Source organism: Cynara cardunculus (assembly GCF_001531365.2).
Source record: "Cynara cardunculus var. scolymus isolate 2C chromosome LG 2, CcrdV1, whole genome shotgun sequence".
NCBI classification, from domain to species: Eukaryota; Viridiplantae; Streptophyta; class Magnoliopsida; order Asterales; family Asteraceae; genus Cynara; species Cynara cardunculus.
In genome coordinates, this window is record NC_037529.1 from 28644443 (window position 1) to 28663740 (window position 19298).

At 36.2% G+C, this 19298-nt stretch overlaps 1 protein-coding gene across 4 annotated transcripts; it reads right to left on the minus strand.

Annotated features, from left to right (window-relative positions):
- Positions 1-5300: 5300 nt before the first annotated feature.
- On the minus strand, positions 5301-18589 carry LOC112506405 (glutathione S-transferase zeta class-like). Of its 4 annotated transcripts, none has more exons than XM_025110410.1 (11): positions 18482-18588; positions 18298-18403; positions 18127-18183; positions 17298-17383; positions 17082-17153; positions 11543-11596; positions 11374-11449; positions 9541-9602; positions 7022-7081; positions 6209-6343; positions 5301-5319 (listed from the first exon to the last, which is right to left on the minus strand). In XM_025110410.1, the coding sequence occupies exons 1-10, from the start codon at positions 18482-18484 to the stop codon at positions 6242-6244; spliced, it is 678 nt and encodes a 225-aa protein (XP_024966178.1). In that variant the 5' UTR covers positions 18485-18588; the 3' UTR covers positions 5301-5319; positions 6209-6241. The 4 variants fall into 4 exon arrangements, 3 of the variants coding, with proteins under 3 accessions (XP_024966178.1, XP_024966176.1, XP_024966179.1); XM_025110408.1 differs by lacking the exon at positions 5301-5319 and adding an exon at positions 5588-5783; XR_003068458.1 differs by lacking the exon at positions 5301-5319 and adding an exon at positions 7200-7368 and having other exon boundaries at positions 6327-6343; positions 18482-18589.
- Positions 18590-19298: the final 709 nt, after the last annotated feature.

The following is a 19298-nucleotide window of genomic DNA, read 5'->3' on the forward strand; positions in this document are numbered from 1 at the left end:
TTGTGAGACCATCAACGCCATTCTAGTGTTCAGCGATCAAATGAATTTTGTTAAGCAAGATAATTTTTGTCTTGTCCTTCTGCAGACAAACGACAAACCTATACCTTTCTAAAGTAAAGTACAGTACGAAGTCACTTTATTGTATCTAAGCGTGCTTACCTACTTTATGAAAGAAGATTGTTCATATATCGCCAAAAGATTGCATACCTGCAACAAAGGAAAAGCTTACCCTTCAAGCTTGCCATGTGTTATGTACCTTCTGAATTGCATTTAGTGCAATAGGTATAAATAGCTGAGTAGTTCTCTCTTCTCAATTAACATCTTCCTCATCTATCTTACCTAAGAAGATACTCCTCCCATTACTCTCTATCTAAGAGAAAGACCCACTATAACAAGTGAAGAGTACATTACTTCTTAACCTATTTCTTGTAGCAAGTCTTTTATTCTTGCTATCTGTAATTTTATGTGTATCTTTGATTGTTTAGATAGGTTATGTATCCTATCTTTTCTGAAACAATCTATAAAAATATGTATTGATCTTCTTAATCAATATAAGTTTTTCAAAAGTGAAAGTTGATGTGTTTGTATACATCTCTCTCCTTCTACAAACTAAGAGCATACACCTCCCCCCCTGCATAATATTATTTGGAAGCCCCTATTATTCCCTAACACATCACATTTTACCCTCGATATCTCCATTGTTATTTAAATTTAGTATCCACCAAACTATATCTTGATACCGAATATTACACCATCGAGTCTCTACATTATGGGATGAACATTGGTGTTGATCCTCTCTCTCAGTGATTTGTTGATAATCCCTTTTCACTTATACGATGTATTTTTGTTTCTGTCTTTTCAGTTCCAGCGATCATCACTAAGTCTATTCAGTGATTGCTGAAGAACTTGTATTGTAAATCAATCAGAGACAGCGATACTTCAAGAAGACAACACTCACACCAAAGAACCTTCAGCAAATGTCGATGGCTGAAACTGAAGATTAGAGACTGGCGAGTACGTGATCTGAAACGGTACTCAGTGATTACAAGCCTGTCTACATATGTGTGAAGACTGCTCAAGCTTCAGCGAATGATGAAGAGACCTTCAGGTTATTCCAGCATTCATCTATCAAAGGAATCTTGCTTAGCACGACTGTTGTTGTCTTGTCCTTATGCACACAAAGGACAAATCCATACCCTTATGAAAGTTGGTACGGTACGGAGCCGACTAGTCGACTCTATTGTCCACCAACTTTAGGTAAGGATGTCTGCTCATGAATAGTGTTTTTGTACTATTCACTGTAGCAAAGGACAAGCCTTCCTCTTAAGGCTTGACACGCACTCTAACCCTACCATATTGCATTAAATGAACATTTAATGCACTGGGTATAAATAGAAGTGTTTCTTCTCCATGCAGAGTGCGCGCAACTCACTCTCTAAACCTAATTCTTACTTCAAGCATTTTCTAGCTTAAGTAAAGGATCTTCTCTATACATCATTTCTTTTCTTAATTGCTAAGAACTCGTGTGTAACCAAAGATTGTTTAGATAGGTTTTTATTACCTTATCTTTCCGCAAACAATCTTGTAAAATCTGTATTGATCTTCTTTATCAATATATATTTTAAATTTGAAAAATATTGTGTTTGTATTCATCCCCCCCTTTCTACAAACTGTTTTACTATTCTTGTAGACCCTCAAGGGACCAACAATTGGTTCCAGACTCATCTTTCGGAAAAAGTAGACACTTTCGATGATGAAGACTGTGAAGAAGATGACGGACATTATGACCCTGGAGAAGAGCACTTTGATTCTTATGAAGACGATCCATCTCACCCCGACTCACATTGGAAGTATTGTTGTAGAATAATATTAATAATTATCACGATTAAAGGACAAAATAATGATGTAAAAGGTGATGTAAGCTTTAAGTCACTTTTATATGATGTAAGTGCTTACCTCATTTAGATAGCATTATTAGCTAGTATGATTACTTGCTTTTGTCATGCTTATGTAATACTTGTGCAGCCTTTTCCTTATCTTTAAAAGAAAGGCTCCCGTTCAATTGTAAGACATCAGTTTGAAAGAAATAAAAGCTTCTTTCATATACTCTCTCTTGTTCTTAACTATCTCTATGAGTTTAAGTTCATATTCTTCATGTTATTCTCTTATTCCTGGTGTCCAATTCTCCCGATCATAGTCGGTCGTTAAAGTCCTAGTCTCCCAGTCTTGGGAATCACCCTTTGGTACCACAGTAGTATCCTCTGGGGGTACCTTTGTTCCTAAGAAATCTTGACAATTGCATACATCATGCCAACAATGTTGGTCTTGTTGCACCAATGTCGGTGATTTCATCGAACAAAACCACAGATGAGAAATCTCTTTTGAGTGAATTGAACTAAACCCAGACGAGAAAGCTATTTTGGATAGGAAATCGGGTGTTTATTAGGAACACACCAAATTCTAGAGAGAGAAAGGTGAGAGAGATGTTCTTGAAGCATTTGACAAAAGAAGCATGTTTATGTCGACGAGTGTTTATTAAAAATCAGGGGTAGGTGTATCATTTCTTTGGCTGAATGTAACACCCCAAACCCATCTATACAATTGAGCGATGAGTTGTACGAATAAGCCGTAAGTAAACAACCTAAAGGAGTTGTGCGAATAAGCCAGATAGACCAATAAGCCAATTTAAGCTCTAAGTAAACATCCCTAAGTCATGTGCCTAGCTTGGTTTTTAGCCAAGTTTTTGTATTTGCAGTTTTAGCCCCAAGTTTTTAAAAGAAGTTTTAAATCCTCTTGTTTGGCCATTATTTTATTAAGTTTAAAATCATTTGTTTTGACCATTGTCTTCAAATAAAGCTTGAAGCTTAGGTTTTAACGTAGAAATGTTAGAAGTTTTGTTAAGCACAACGGTCTAAAATATTCCTACAAGCCTTAAGAGTGCTTTTGGATATAAATTTAGTCATTATGCACCAATTAAAACTTAGAGGGATGCATTAGAAATATCATCTTCCTTGACTTTGAACCCAAGCCCTATGAAAGCCCTTACGGTCATGGAGGTTCACCTACAATGACTCAAGGGGATGCAGTGAAAATCTCATATTCCCTAGTTTCGTATCTAAGCGCTACCAAAGCCCTTATGGTTATGGAGGTTCACCTACGATAACTCCAGGCAATTTGTGACCGCCTCAGGATTTAGTATGTACATGTAACCTTGCTCGGAAACCTACAATTACCCAAAAAAAACCGCACCAAAAAGTATACTACAATTTTCATAAGATGGAGGGAGTTCGAAAAAAATCGATTCATGTTGGTATTATAATCTAATTGTTTGTGTAACAAATCAAATTTTGAAACAATAATCAACATTTCTCCTTGTTCTGGAATAGAGAACATGTATAATAACTTCATTTGATTGCAAATTTATAAGGGGTGTTTGTTAGAGATATTAAACAATAATTAATGGATATAACCACAAGGGTGGTGTCTGATTGGTTTGAGTTTGGCTCCAAAGGTCAAAAGTACCAGGAGGTCACAGGTTCAAATCTAAGAAAGAATACAAATCTCCTTATGGCCACAGACGTTCAAATGCAGTGACTCTGGGCTATTTGCAAAGCAGGTGGTCGCCCTGGGATTAGTTGGCTCGTATAGCGGGTTGGATATCCAAGTTAATAAAAAAAATTTAATGGATTGAAAATAAACGTAATTGTCTGATGTCTGGTTTTATATAATACAATGGATTCATTTTGCTAAAAGTCCAAATTTTCATGCCAGGTCAAACTGTGGGAATGAAAATTCATTTGCTATCATTTCCATTTTTCATTCTTATTTCCATTCCCTTGCTTGAATCAAACAACCCCTTAAATTTTGTTGTATAGAGCCCAATTCAAAATGAGAACCACAAGTATTTTTAAGAACCAGAGAATTAGATCCCATTCGGTTCATAGATTGGAATCTGTTGGAATTAAAATCTGAAGAAAAAGAAATGGAATTTAATAATGTTCGACCATGCATTTGGTTCGTTTAATATACATAATAATAGTGGTGGGGTGGAGGTTGTAATAGTATCGATGGTAGTGGTGGTGGCTATGGTGGTAGTGGTGGCGGTGCAGATGCATGTGGTGGTGGTTTTGGTGGCAGTAATAGTAGCGGCGGCAATGATGGCGATGACAGTGGTGCTGATGGCGACGATGGTGGAGGTGACAACAGTAGTAATGGTAACGAGGAAGGTGGTAGTGGCGACAACAATGGTAACGACTTGCGATGACAATTGTGGTAGTGACGATGGCAATGGTGTCATCCGTTATGGTAGAATGGAATGGAATAGAGTAAAATAGTTTTTTTCTTAAAAGATGATATCAAGGAATTCAAATTCCTTCCTAGAACTCAAAGAAATTTACATCCCACCATATATGGAATTTTGAATTCTTTGTTGTAAACTCAAAGAATGAACCAAAGACAGGAATGGTATTTCAATTCCTTCAAATTCTGTTGGATTCCAACGAACCAAATGCCACCTTAATTTTTTAGTGTATACTCGTTAATGAAAATACTCATTGACAAAATACAAATACAAATAAATATATTCATCTATAAAACATATTATATTCATTGATGAATGTATTCATTAAGATATACATATTTTGATAAAATTGATCAAAATAATATAATGTATATTTATCAAGTTTATACTTCCTTTGTTTCTTAAAGATAGCAATATCAACCAAAAGATCCAGACCAATTTTAATTGTCCTTCTTAATCATCAACTTCAAAACGCAAATAACCACTCAATAACAAAATCTTAAAATTTACATAAAGTTTGCTACGATACGATAGCCAAATGGGTCTTCAATTTTGTGATTTTCAAATATACGACTTCCTGAATGTGGTTAGATGATGAGGGTCTAGACATCTCCGAAGACGTAGCTTCTTATAGAAGTTCTTGGAAAAGCACGACTAGAGTAGCGAACAAGGGCGAGGTCCTATAGCTAAGAGTAGTCAAGTAGAGCCGAAGAGGTAGGGGTCGTTTCCTAAAAGCTTACCGTGTAAGCACGTACTAGATTACCTACCTTACCGGGTAAGCATGGCAAGGACCAGAAATCTTACACGGTAAGAGGCATGTCAACAACCGAGATTCTTACTCGGTAAGTGTGGGGGAAAACTCTTATCCTGATAAGCACTTATCCTGATAAGCACTCACCGGGTAGGAGACGCTTGCAAACAATCAACTTTGATGACCCAAAATGACAAAATGTTACCTGACAAGTGAGGGTTAACTCTTGCAGATAAGCGCTTACTCAGTAAGTATTTGATAAAAGTCCCTGTATGGAAGATTGGGTTAGTAAATTAAACTAAAGGTCTTTAGCTTTCCTTAAATCAGTTATGCTTTTTTGTAACTGTTTACTCTTAAACCAGCTTTTCAAAACTTTATCATGTGTCTTTCTCTTCATCTCACATTTCACAAGTTGGGATTATTCATAGAAACAACCGGTTCTACTCAATGGATAGAGGTCTTGTCTACATACGTCTTACCCTCCCTAGATGTCACGTCATGTGGGATATACTCGGTTTGTTTTGTTTTATTTGGACTTCCCAAATGCGTTTACATTTTTAATATAAACAAAAATTACAATATTCTTGGAATCACGATACTTTACCAGCAAATGCGAAAACAAAACAAATATAGCATGTTACACAAAAGTGTCTCAATCCTTGGATATAACACCCCACACACGAAAGCATTACAATCTTGAGTTGTAACATGACACACAGGAAAGCGCCACAACAGTAATCAAATTTGATGAAATATAAAGAAAGATCATTTATCAATAAGATGCATATTGAAGTTTAGTTAAGTGGTGAAGAAACAGTTCCTAAGAGTTTTGAAACTACATTTGAACATTAGGCATCATGGAAAATAGAATTAATGTAACATTCTCATGTTTAAATCATCTAAGGGGATATTTAATCTGATGGCGTTAAAACATGCACTTTGGATGTTTTAGGAATAAGTAAACTAGGCACACCCAATAGTAAAACAATTGCTTGAAAAAGTGTTCTAAAAAAGAATTTTGGTTTCAAAAAGCTTGTCCAAAACATTTGGAAGAAAGTGAAAAGCAAAACCAATACTAGAAAACAGTAAACAATATAGAAAGCAATTTTGTAATTTATTTCTAGCAGACCTATTCATGGAATTTTCAATAGTTGAACCTGATAGTAGATGCATAAAGAGAGACCTTCCCATCAATTGATTTGAAAATCTGGCTGCTTTTCAGGCATAGCATCTTGGATAGCAGGTACCTGCTTGTATGCCTCACTCAACCTGGATAGAAGAGGGAACTCAGTCTGCACCAATAAGTAACAACACTTGGCTTTAATGATCCTCACAAACAAAGTTCAAAACATTTGCTGGTCTGTATATATAGATATATATATTACCAATGTCTATCCAAGTCAATGCTTGGGGTAGCTCAACTAGTAAGGCTTCGAGTTGACTCCCTATTGGCTGGCTGTTAACTTTAGGGGACCATGGAACTAATCGAGGTGCACGCAAGCTGGCCTGGACACTCACGGTTATAAATAAAATTGTCTAACCATGTCTTCGAACCTACCGGTTGTGTCGCAACACTTGATTCTAACAAGATGTGTCTTAGACTCTTAGTTTACCCTCGACTTACCAGGAAAAGAAAATCACAAATCTAATGCGGGAACGAGAAAAAAGCTTCTCTAGGCAACCAGTCCATGGAAACTAGTAAACCCATTATTTAGGACTTAAGAGTAGATTACAAAAAGAGGGGGGGGGGGGAGGCGCAACCCCTCTGTAGAGCCCCCATAGCACCTATCCCATGGCCATCATGCGGGAGGTATATCACTATGAGTCAACAGGACCTCCTATATGAATGTCCCCCATTCTACTGCTAAGGCAACATGCAGGGGCAGAAGTAGATTACAAGATGTAAACAATTATGTGAATGGATATATGATTCTGGCACTTGTCAAATGATGTATAAGAGCAGAGCCTACCATGTCATAGTTGTATCTCTGTGACATGGCAATGATATGTGGAGCCAGAAACAAATCAGCCTGCATAAGTTGATACAATTTCAAACAGTACTCCAGTCAGCTTACATAAACTCCAACAAATAAAGCTACAAATTAAGATGGGAAAACAATTGTTAGTACAAGTATCCAACTCCATTACATTTTTTCCTTGTAAAGTGGTTATGTACTCTCAACACATGACCAATTCTCAATGGCGATAAACACGAGTGTCTCTTATCCTTTCTTCATAACTGAGAATAAAGTTGGTTCTCTTCAGTGATGCACTACACCTTTGGCTCAAGAGCTTACAAGTCTTTACCTCCACATAACTCCAACGAGGCAAAAAGATGTATCAATCAGTCAAAGGAAGCCCAACTACAAAAGTAGATGAAATATCTATCTACACAATAATAGCATACCCATTCCATGAAGAACATCATAAAGGAAATGCTAGGAAGGGTAAACCTTCCTGTATCTTTCTAAGGTTTATCAAATTAAGATTTTTCTTTAATGAGCACCTAAAGTTCTCTCACAAAGCTCTCCTCCAAGACTGCTTCTCTGAGACCCTGTTTGGCACTTCTTATCCATTCCTCAACCATCTGGTTTGATAAATTCGGACAAACATGTTCATTTGTTTTTTCAGAACTTGATTCAATGACAAGACCATTTTTACCACAACTATTAAATAACAGCATTAAAACTAAAAATATTATGAAATAAAACTCATGATTCCTAGCATCTGCTTTGCTGATCTCATAGATGACTTTAAGGCCCTTTCATTATTTTCATAGCTCCAGAGTCAACACACTGGTGCAGGAATCAAAGGAGTGAAAATAGGATCAATACCAAATGAAAACTTTTTAACATGTGCCAATAGTACATATGTTTGCAGGAGACAAAGGAGCCATTTACAAGAATGTTATCTGATATGGTGAATAAATATTTGGTTCCAAGGGTTCTAGCAACAGGGCTGTAAAAGTATCAGACTTTACCCAGCTAGTTTAAGCCCGACTCACCTGAATAGGGCTACTCAAGCTGGTCTCTGTATGTCCTGCCCACGAACATAAACATGCAGAAATTGGGTATCCCCCTAGAAGGCTCAACTTCACTAGTTTACATACCCATCTCTGCTCAATTCAACTCAATAAGTGGCAACATGATTGAAATTCTAGACTCTTGTGGAATGCCAACCTCAGCTTCAAACATAGATTTTATCATACTATCACACCCATAGAAATACCTGACTCATTTTGAACCCAGAAAACCATGACTCAACTCACAAGGCTCCCAAGCTACACAGAAACCAACCCAAGTTGTGCTAGGGGCCAAGAATTAAAACCTGTTAAAACCAATGTTGAGCTTGAGCCCGGCTCAGCTCGACTCTTTTGCAGCCCTACTTTAATTTACAGAATCCAGATCAGCTTAGTTATAGCATTGGCAATAAACAATGATGTTTTAATGGTGTAGTTTCAGCAAGGAATGCATTGACAATGGAGTAGAAGTAAGCATTGGGGAGCAAAGGGTAACGCAAAGAGAGTTTTTAATATCTAGGCTCAATGATTCATAGAGATGGTGAGATAGTAGATGGAGTTGTGCACCGCATATAGGAAGGATAATTAAAGTGGCGAACAGCTACAGGGGTGTTGTGTGATAAGAGGGTACCATTAAAACGGAAGGGACAATTTTACAAGGTAGCCATAAGACCAACTATGTTGTATGGTTCTGAGTGTTGGACAGTAAAGAAGGAACAAGTAAATAAATGGGAAGTTGCACAGATGAGTATGTGAGATGGATGTGCGGCCGGACCATGCTAGATAGGATTTTGAAAGCGGTTTCCGCTCGGGATTAGGGGTTGCACCTATCATATTGAGAGAGGGTAGATTGAGGTGGTTTGTGCATGTTCGTTGGAGACAGTTGACAGCACCATGAAGAGAGTTGAAAGTGTGGCTATTGAGGGGTGAGGACGAGGGGTAGGCCTAGGAGAACATGAGATGACCAACTGACAATAGACATGGCAGCAGTAGCCATTTTCGAGGACATGACCTCTGATAGGAGTTCTTGGAGGCACAGCATTAGAATGGCTTAGTAGATCTGGTAGAGGGTGGCGTCAAAGGTATTGAGAGGAGAGTAGGAATTAGGCAAATAGACTCCTCGTGTTAGTTTCTAACTGTGACATATCTTCTTGCACACCTTTGAAGCGTGCACACGCATTGAATTGTGATTACCTGTTACCAGATTGCCTGCTTGCACACACTTTCGCACCATGCACAAGCCGGGGGTCTTCACGAAAACAGCCTCTCAATCCTAGTGGTTGAGGTAAGGCCTGCATACATTATACTCCTCCTAGATCCTCCTATCGAGTGGGATACAATGGGTTCATTTGATTTGGGTAATAAATAGTTATGTTACAATCAGGAAAGAAAAACATGCTAGATTGCTGTTTATGCATAATTCGGGTTCTAGATGCAAGTAAGTATATGCAACAAGGAAGAAAACACTACCAGAAAAATTTCATCTCCTGTTGCATACTTTCCAGCATGATCTTTTAGTAATTTGTCCAGCGCTGCAAGAGTTCACAGAAATCAGGCAAGCCTCTTATCAGAAAAATAAAGATAAGTGGTAGCATTACAATGCCAGCCTTACTATTGGCTCCTAAATTTGAAATAAAATTCCTAGTGTAAGTCCAATGTTTTAGCTTAGGCTTATCAGAGAAATAGAGATGCTGCAAGGGACATGCAGGCTGATCTAAAATCATAACAATCTGAATTTCAGTTAATCAACTATTATGTCAAATGTGCCGTGAAATATGCATATAATGTGCTCTTGACTATTTCCTAGTATTAATGTGTTAATCTAAATATGGGCATGGCAATAGTACCTTTATAACCCAGTACTTATGATTAATTACCAATCGGTCCCTGTAGAATCTTCAAGGACAAGTTTACCCCTTATAACTAACTATATGTAGGGTGGTTATTTCCTACATAGTTCCCTAATGCCGCTTTTCGTTCTCCAATCCCATGCTAAGAGAAATCAATTAACAAGGGCACATAAATTATCATACTCTGTTGATGGCAGTGACATAGGAAATTGTTTGTATTCCTCATACGAGTCTAATCAATGGCTTCATCAAGTACTACGCAATAAAATCTCCCAACAAGCAAGTCTTGCCATCATACTCTAATCTGTGATGATTAGTACAGGATCATGTCCACTTGGCATATCGATCCGGGGTATAGCTTATGTTGAATAATGAGCATGTGGTTTTAGGGCCAGGATTAATTGTATGCCTAACTGGACCTTCAAAGGTACGAATTCTTGTTTTTTATCAAGAGCTCTCCCTTTCAACCTTCAAAAGTAAAGAGTTCTTTGTCAGATTTAAGCCCTTAACTCTTTTCTCCTTACTTACGTATACTACCACTAACCGATTTCCCATCCACCAACTTTATCTTACACTCCCCTGCCACAGCCTACCAACTTTGACTAATTAATATAACAGCCTCACCTCCAGGATATAACATTGCTACACATAAAATACAGATGTTACATCTAAAAGACTAGTATAAACTCATTTCAACTTATCTAGTTCCCCTTTATTTTGACTTTTTGACCAGTAATTTGAACTTATTTAGTCCTCCCTTATTTTGACCTTTGCAACATAGGTAACCTCCAATCCTGAAAATGTAATACATACCGTCTTCTTTTAACACCTTGTAGAAAGGAACTTCCACAAAAGGAGAACACCGCATCTCCAACTATGTATACCCATACTCATACTTTCACAGCCCCGTTTCTATGTAACCTCATACTTTCACAGCCCCGTTTCTATATATCCTCATACTTCAACAAGAAGTTATATATCTACTCCAAGAGAATGCACAAAGAAACTTCTAAAAGAGCTTTCACGTATTGTTGGAACCAGCTCAAGTTATCAAATCTGGACCTTATCCATGCCTGAAATTGGGTACTGAACTACTTATTATAAACTAAATAAATAATAACAATATTAGCAATAGAAAGAAAAACCTAAACTCACGGCACATGGTGTGCTTAATATCGCAGTTCAGTTAGTATGAAAAAGAAATGCAGAAATTACATTCTGGGAAGATCAATGCCAAGCAAATTAAGAGAAACAATCATGGCATAACTTGATCATTCAGACATCATATATAAGTCAAACTAGTGTATTTTTATTATAGGAAACATCTCAATTCTTGGTGCTTAGTGGCAGATGGGGTATCTATGTTTTCACTTTTGTTCTCTCTTGGTTCTTAAACCCTTCTTCAAAGTTAGTTTCCAAGTTACTGTGGGGAAGAAATCAAGAGGAAATTAACCAGCAAAGCCCTTTCCCACATGCTTTAGAATCCATGGAATTTTCGCGTCAGGACCAACATTTTCTTCGACGTATTGCTGCAAATTCAGATAATGGATAAAAGGTAAGAATTCATGTGGAAGCAATTTTGTGTGGGGTTTACGAATCAACAAAAACATTTTCTTACTCACCAAAATTGGTATGCTTAGGAGAGGTTGTATGCTCGAACAAATAATATTTGCAGCCTACAAATTTGAAAGGAAGTGACTTCAATTATACCAGGATTAAGGGCCACCACATAAACCAGTACAGACAAACATGTATGCGATCATATTGTACCCGTGTAATTGCATCCACAACCATATAAAGTATCGAAGACTTTAATCAATATTACAATGACATTAAACATATTAATATATAAAACATGTAACCTTAAATTGCTTAATTTACTCAACAATGAAATTCCACTTATGTAGGGTAGAGAATCCTATCTAAATGATCAAGATGAACATAGACTGGGATAAATATATTAAAGAATAAAATAACAACCCTATATTTCCAATACTCCTCCAGTCAGGAGCATATATGTCGAATATTGTCAGAGATATGGATAATTTGTGACCCATGTTATACCTGTCATGATGTTTGCAACTTGAACTTCTAAATGCTCTTGAATTAGCATGATAACTACCTTTTTCTAGAAACAAATGACAACTACCTCAATATGTTTGGTGTGCTCATGAAAGATCTAATTTCCGAGATGTGAATAGCAACCCCAATATCACAAAACATCCCCATCAAACCAATTGTTGGACCCCCAACTTTGTGCTAGAGAAAAGAGACCTCATTTTGTTTCTTACTCTTCTACACATGAGGTTGTTACAAGAAAATGATCCACTTGACCCCAAACCCAAATAATCAATGTCCAACAAAAATCAAACTAGGCAAAAATCAATTGTCCCAATAATCGATATCAACATCCAAATCAATTTCTAATGCAAAAATAGAGATAATAAAAACATGGCAATCAATAAGACATTGGAAAAATTAAGAGAGACAATAGAGGACACCCTAATTTATGTGAAAACCCAAAATAGGAGAAACACGGGTGAAGGAGACCACTAAGAAATCCACTAATCAAAGATAAATTTGTGCAAATGATGAAGAACAAGATCTTGGTGATTACAGATCTTCATTGGTTGTTTTGATAAGAGTATGTATGCATATCATAAGTGAACAACAAAATGACCTAAATGAATAAATAAAACTTGTCTGGTACCGAATGCTACTTGTGGAAGCGACCTCCAAGTAGCGTCTAAAGTTTGCTCTTTTAATCTGGGTGTAAGCAACATTTAAGGTGACAAAGTTGCTTCCAAACTTGTTGTGAATGTATCAAGAGATCCTCTTTTGTACGTGCGACAACCTGGGCAACATTCAAAACCACGTTTGATCTCGCAATATATGTATCGAGAATTCATCCTCGTTATTCCAGACTTCTACACGAGATGCACAAGTCGTAGAGCAAGTTGTGACCAACCAAGGTGGATTTAAGTCACTCCGAAACATAAACAATGTTGTGGTAGATCTTCTGTTATTCGGACATCATGCATGACAAGCATCAAATATCATGTTGCTCATTATCAATGTAGAAAACACTTCTAACTATAGTACCCTTGATATACCACCAAAAAATGCAACATTGGATCTCAATAACTACTAACAAGGGTCATTGCCACGTTGGTTTGTTCTCTTATGAAGGTGTAGAGTGGATAATTGAATTCTCTAATGCAGACCGGACCGATTATCCCTTTTCCAGGAGGTGTCCATCACAGGCTATTGTATATTTGTAGGTAATTATCAATCTCGTGGAGGAGTAAGAAAAAACACATTGTCTCTCATTCCAATGCAAATTCCTATGCTGTTATAGCAGTCAAAATACAAAATAGCGGTCAGGACCGATATTTGAAATAGGGGCTATAGCGGTGGTATAGCGGTCGAAAAAATAGCAGTTCATATAATTTTTCTTAGAATTATATATGTATATATAAATATATATATATATATATATGTATGCATACATAAAAATATCATATGCATTAATTAAAAACATAGTTTCAACATCAGATTAAATAAGTTTCACAAAACAAAATAAGAAGAGTATTCGTAAACGAGCTAATCGCAAGCAATAGGTTTAGCATCCAAGTCAAACGTGATCGTCGGACTCGTGGTCGTGGGACTTGTCTAAAGCTGAAGCAGACGTTGGAGGGGAGGAAGCTGTCGAACGTGGTCGTGGGACTCATCTAAAGCAGAAGTAGAGACGCTGAAGTGGAGGAGGCTGTCGAACGGGAAAAACCTACAACTTCTAAGTTCTAACTTGTGTTGATACTTGATAGATAGAAAGGAAGTTACTAAGTATTAACGGGTTGAAATTTATTACAGTCCAAATCAATATAAATCGACCAAGTAAAAAACTCAAAATAGAGCCCAAAAAAAGACCCAACCTAAATACCGCTATTGCAAACCGCAAGTTGAAGCCAAATATCGGTGTATTGCACCGATATTATCAAAACCGCTATTTGACCACCGTCTATTTTGCAAAAATGTCCGATAACCGATATTGCGGCGCTATTGTACTGCTATTGTGCCGCTATTAACAACATAGGCAAATTCATAGTACCAAGCCATCACTAATGTGTCACGTGAAATGAAATGGACTGGTAGGCTTCTAGAAGAGCTTGGTGTACCTACAAGTGATCTAATGAGGTTCTATCATGATAGATAGTCAACCATTCACATATCTAAGAATCAAGGAGAGAACGAAACATATTGAGGTCGACCGCCATCCAAAGTTGTTAAAGGCTTAAGGCACACTTAGGTGCAAAGGGGTCCAGGGGCCTAGGTGCAAGGCGCACGCCTCACGAATGCAAGGCGCGTCTTATCAATATATTATACCCACACACAATTACACATAACTCAAATATGCAGCAAGTACAAGCCTCCAATACAGCAACCAATAGCACTTCGATAGAGGCAAAAGGGAGAAGGGTTTAAAGTATGAACCGTGAAGGTTGGGTATTTACAGAGAAGGAGGGTTGAAGTTCTAAGGACTATGTTTTTAATATTAGGGTTTGACTTATGTCATCTATTTAATCACTCTTTTCTTTAAAAGTCTAGGAGATGAGAAGATGAGAAAACTTATTTAATATTAGGGTTTGACTAGGTGTTCTATAGTTTTTTATGAGGCACGCCAGGTCCACAAGGCGCCTCGGCCAATGCACAACGCCTTAGTGAGCCTCGTGAATACATTGAGCCTCGACTTCAAAAAATCCCACGACCTTAAGTCTTATGAGCCTCAGAGCCTAAGTGCAGATCAGGTGCGCTTTTAACAATTATGTCGTCATCTTGTTAGGGACCGCATAGCTAGGACAATTAGGACTCTAATGGATTGGATCCTCCTGTTCTTCAGTTGATTCATATATGAACAGAATATGCTGTTAATTGTGGCGCAATAGCGCTACAATAGCGCTACAATAGCGGCGCAACCTCAGATATCGGCCCTAAGCATAATATCGGTGGTCAAATTGCGGTGTATACAGCGGTAACGCAATTATCAACACAATTTACTGCAATTTTGACCGATATTTAAGGTCAAATTGAGTTCTGCAATAGCATTGTTTTTTTTGGCTAGGCTTTATTTTGAGTTATTGTTTTGGGCAGTTGGGCTTTTTAGATCTGGGCTATGTTTTAACTTTAATCCATTAACATAACAATTACTTTCTTCGTAATATCAACCCAAGTTGAGCTTTTTAGATCTGAACCTATTGCTTGCGATTAGCTCGTTTATGAACACTTCCCTATTTTGTCATATGAAACTTGTTTAAGTTGATGGTCTGATGTTGAAACTATATTCTTAATTAATGCAAATGATATGTTTATGTATGCATACATATTATATATATATATATATATATAATTCTAAAAAACTTAGATGAACAACTATTTTTGTACCGCTATACCACCGCTAAACTGCTATTTCAAATATCGGTCCTGACCGCAATTTTGTATATTCACCGCTATAACAGCATATTCAAAAACCCGTAATCAGATCTTGGTAACTAACTATTTACAACCTTCCTCCGGCTTATCACCGGTATTATGTTCAGGGTTCCAAACTGTTTTTTTTTATCAAAATTGGGGTGATGTTATTATGTTGCTGGTGAACAGAACATTAGCTAGATGATATTCTAATAAAACCCTTAATAAAAAAAATTAATTAACTATATTGTAGCAAGTTATGAATGATCAATGTTTATGCCCTAATTTGAGGAGTGTCAACAATGTTAGCTTCTATTAGGATTCCATTATCTATATATTGTATGGTTAGATTAGAGTTTTGTTCCTTATGAGATGTGAAGAGGAATCTCTTAAATGTGTTATTGCTCAATACTAGCACTGTGTGTAGAGAAAAGATACTATGATTGTGTCAAACAAATTATTTTCTTTGCTCTTCAATGCATGTGTTTTAGTCTTAAGGACACTTCAAAAAAATTCCATGATCGTATCAAGTGTTTGGTTTGGTTTGGTTTACTACGGGTTTGGGATTGAAAGGAGTGAACCAAGAATTAGGTAGATCATCATGTGTGTCATCTGTGAGGCTTTGATTCAGTTTACTAAGCTATGATTGATTATTTGATTGGATGCCACGTGGTCTGCAAAGCATCCTAATAATCCCGTTTATCCAACTGCATTATGCATAAGTAATTAATTGTTGGTTTACGGTTTCGTAGTTTAATATATAAAACTCTCCACCACATTTTACTTTTCTGCATTGCATCTCAGTATCTCCTGCATCTGCATTGATCAATTCATTGCACATCTTTATTTAATGCAGTGTGGTAAAGTTCAGCACATTAACTTCCCGAACTTGTTGAGTTAGTTCTTGCAGTTTAGCTTACTTTCCACACACATATAGCTATTGCGGTTAATCACTTTTCTGTTTAAGCATTCATTCATGGTAGATAACCACACCCAGGGAAATGTTTCTGCAATTAATATGACAACCTCCACACATTTATTTGGCTACTGTTTTGCATTAGCTTTAAGCATATTTAGAAGTAGTAACATTCTAACTTGTTTTTGCATTCACCACTATAACCTGAAGTTATTTCCTAACGTGCAACTTCATCTGGAAATTATACCACCTGTTACTTGCTGATTTAGTAATTTGTGTTACTTTATTTTCTGTCGTCAAAGCATGAACATTTTATCTTGTAAAATTCTCAAGAAATATAAAATACCAAATGCAAATTATCACACCCAAAGAGTGATGAACTTTTCAATCACGGGTCTTCTTGGTTCTCCTTTTTTTCTATAAAATCTTTCATTGATCACACAAGATAGGATTGGGCGATTGTGGTTTTAGAAATATAGGCTAATAAGTTTTGGAAAAATAATGAATATGAAGATTCCTACAAGAGCAAGTAGCGAAACACCCACTCCATTTTTTTAAGCAGTCAATATAAAAAAAGAGTGCACCCGTGGTGCTAGGGCTTTCAAGTAATAAGAGGTTGATTACCTAACAAATTGACCTTAAGCACTAATAACAATGAAACAGTGTTTTACAGCATGAACTAGTAGTTAACCAAAGTTATTTCTTCTTGGTCGTTTTTACAAGGCTATTATAATAAAGTGATTTAGAAAGTTATAGAACAAGAAACCAAATGATATTACCTGATAATTTATTGCCCTTTTCTCCAGGTTATGAGGTAACAAAGGATGCTGAGGGTACTTCTCTTCGAGGTACTGTATAATAGGAAGAATTAGCACAGAGAAAGGAAAAAGAAAGGAAGAAAACCTTCCTAAAACAATACAAAAAAGCTCGAACACATACAAGTAAACCATTTACACGAAGCAGATTATGGAGAGGCGGTCACTGAAGTTACTAACCAATATGATTGCTAAAGAATCAGCAAGCACTATATCACCGTCCACAAGAGCAGGCACATACCCCATAGGATTGATCTTTAAAAACTCTACACTTAAAAAAGATGCAACTTCAGATACAATATGTTTCATAATAGAGAACATGAGGGACTAGTAAATCTAGAGGTAACCAAGTACAGGAAACAATTGTAACCTGCAATAAGCATAAATCTAACAATACCATAACCAACTCGAAGTAGCACGGTAATAAATAGGGTTGAAAGAATTAGAAAGCGGAAGCTACATGATACAACTCAATTAAGTGCTGAAGTTTTTAGCCACCTGAAGAGACAGCTACTAAAAGCTGAAGACAATTATGTATTATCGTATCAACAGATCAAACAAACAATTGGAATTTTTTAAAGCAGAGATTTGGCTCCATTTAAGTAAATAACTAGCAAAGCTTTATGGTTCACCAGTAACCCGACTTCTAAATTTAATTATTTTTTTCCTAAGAACACGCTATCAATAGCAATATGAATTATATCTAAACTTCAGTTCATAAGTGAGACTTGATGTGAACCTATATTGTGAAAGCATTATCCTGCAACAGCCTTTACAGTCCTCTGTCTAAAAGAGGATATACAATTTGAACTTTGAGCGATCAGATAGATTTTGTTACAGATGGCACCAAAGTTTTTCTATATAATTCTGTCATGCATCTAAATCTCTTCATGAATACAGATGTTGCATTCTTTTTTTGAAAGAAAGGAAGTGGGACACAAGCACTTTTTCAACTAACATGTTCGTTCAGATTATAATCGTTAAAATTGAAATAATTTGAATTTGTTACCAGGATTGTGCTGCTCTCGTTTGAACAGATTAATGGCTTTGTATTCATAATCAAGTCCTGTTAGCAAACCATGGACAACAGATTCAAAGTAAATATCAGTAACTGAATAATAGCATCTACAAACCTACACAATATGCAATCGTAGAAGAAATAATGAATCATAAACAAAACCTTTTATGTTGAGAGCAATACGAACACGAAAAGAGGGAGTGCCCATGAAAATAGAATAAAGTTGCAGCTTTTTTGGAAACTCTTCACCACCACCCGTCGCCGTTGCCTACGTCATCAAAGGGTGAATAGGTTTGTTAGTGTGAGAGACAGAGATAGAAAGTGAGGGAGGGAGAGAGGGACGCACCATATGCAGTAAATGCCAAAGCTACTAAGAAGAAAGCACAGGATTGTGATGGAACTAGAGAGAAGACAAGATTGGTCCAAGAACCGGCGATCCGGCAACGTTTATGACTCCTCATATCTACCATCCACCACTGTAATTTCTGGTTAAATGCGTTAAATAAAGTGTCGAAAGATGTTGGCATATTTTTTATATTAGAAATTAGATAAGTGACTTTATATTATTTGTTATTTTATATGATCAAATACTATAATTTAGAATATCAATTAACATATATTTGTTTCATGATATAAATATTTTTAAAATGTTTGTAAAATAAAATTATACGTAAAAAATCCCATATTGTGGACCAAAAATATAAGAAGCATCTTAATTGTAAGTGAAACAAATATATTTTCATTAATACATAAAATGCTAACGTTAAATAAGTCATGTAAAATAATGTCTTAATAGATGTTCATCAGTACATTAAATGCCAAACATGTACGTTATATTTTATGTTTCTTCTTTTAAATTTGAAAATTTCTCTTTTCTCTCTCTTATTTTTCTCTAATTTAGAAAAAAATTTAACATATCTTTTAACAAATATTTTATAAATCTCCAAAATAATATAAATATTATCTGTTAAATATATTCTTACAATTATTATAATATATAAAATTTTCATTTAATTACATTCCACCAAATTAGTGGTCCATGGCATATCGCGCAAAGTTAGAAGAATTGGAATTTTTTGTTTCTTCAATACGAGTGGATAGGCATAGTAATTAATTCAGATTATCGTGAACAAGTCATTTTTTAATATGTGTGCAACATTAGA

Excerpts from the sequence above, each read along its gene's own strand:
- LOC112506405 (XM_025110410.1), bottom strand. Across the intron at positions 9,603-11,373 it reads TGTGGGAAAGGGCTTTGCTG|CGCTGGACAAATTACTAAAA; the intron begins GTTAATTTCCTC and ends GAACTCTTGCAG. Across the intron at positions 6,344-7,021 it reads AGAGATACAACTATGACATG|ACTGAGTTCCCTCTTCTATC; the intron begins GTAGGCTCTGCT and ends TTATTGGTGCAG.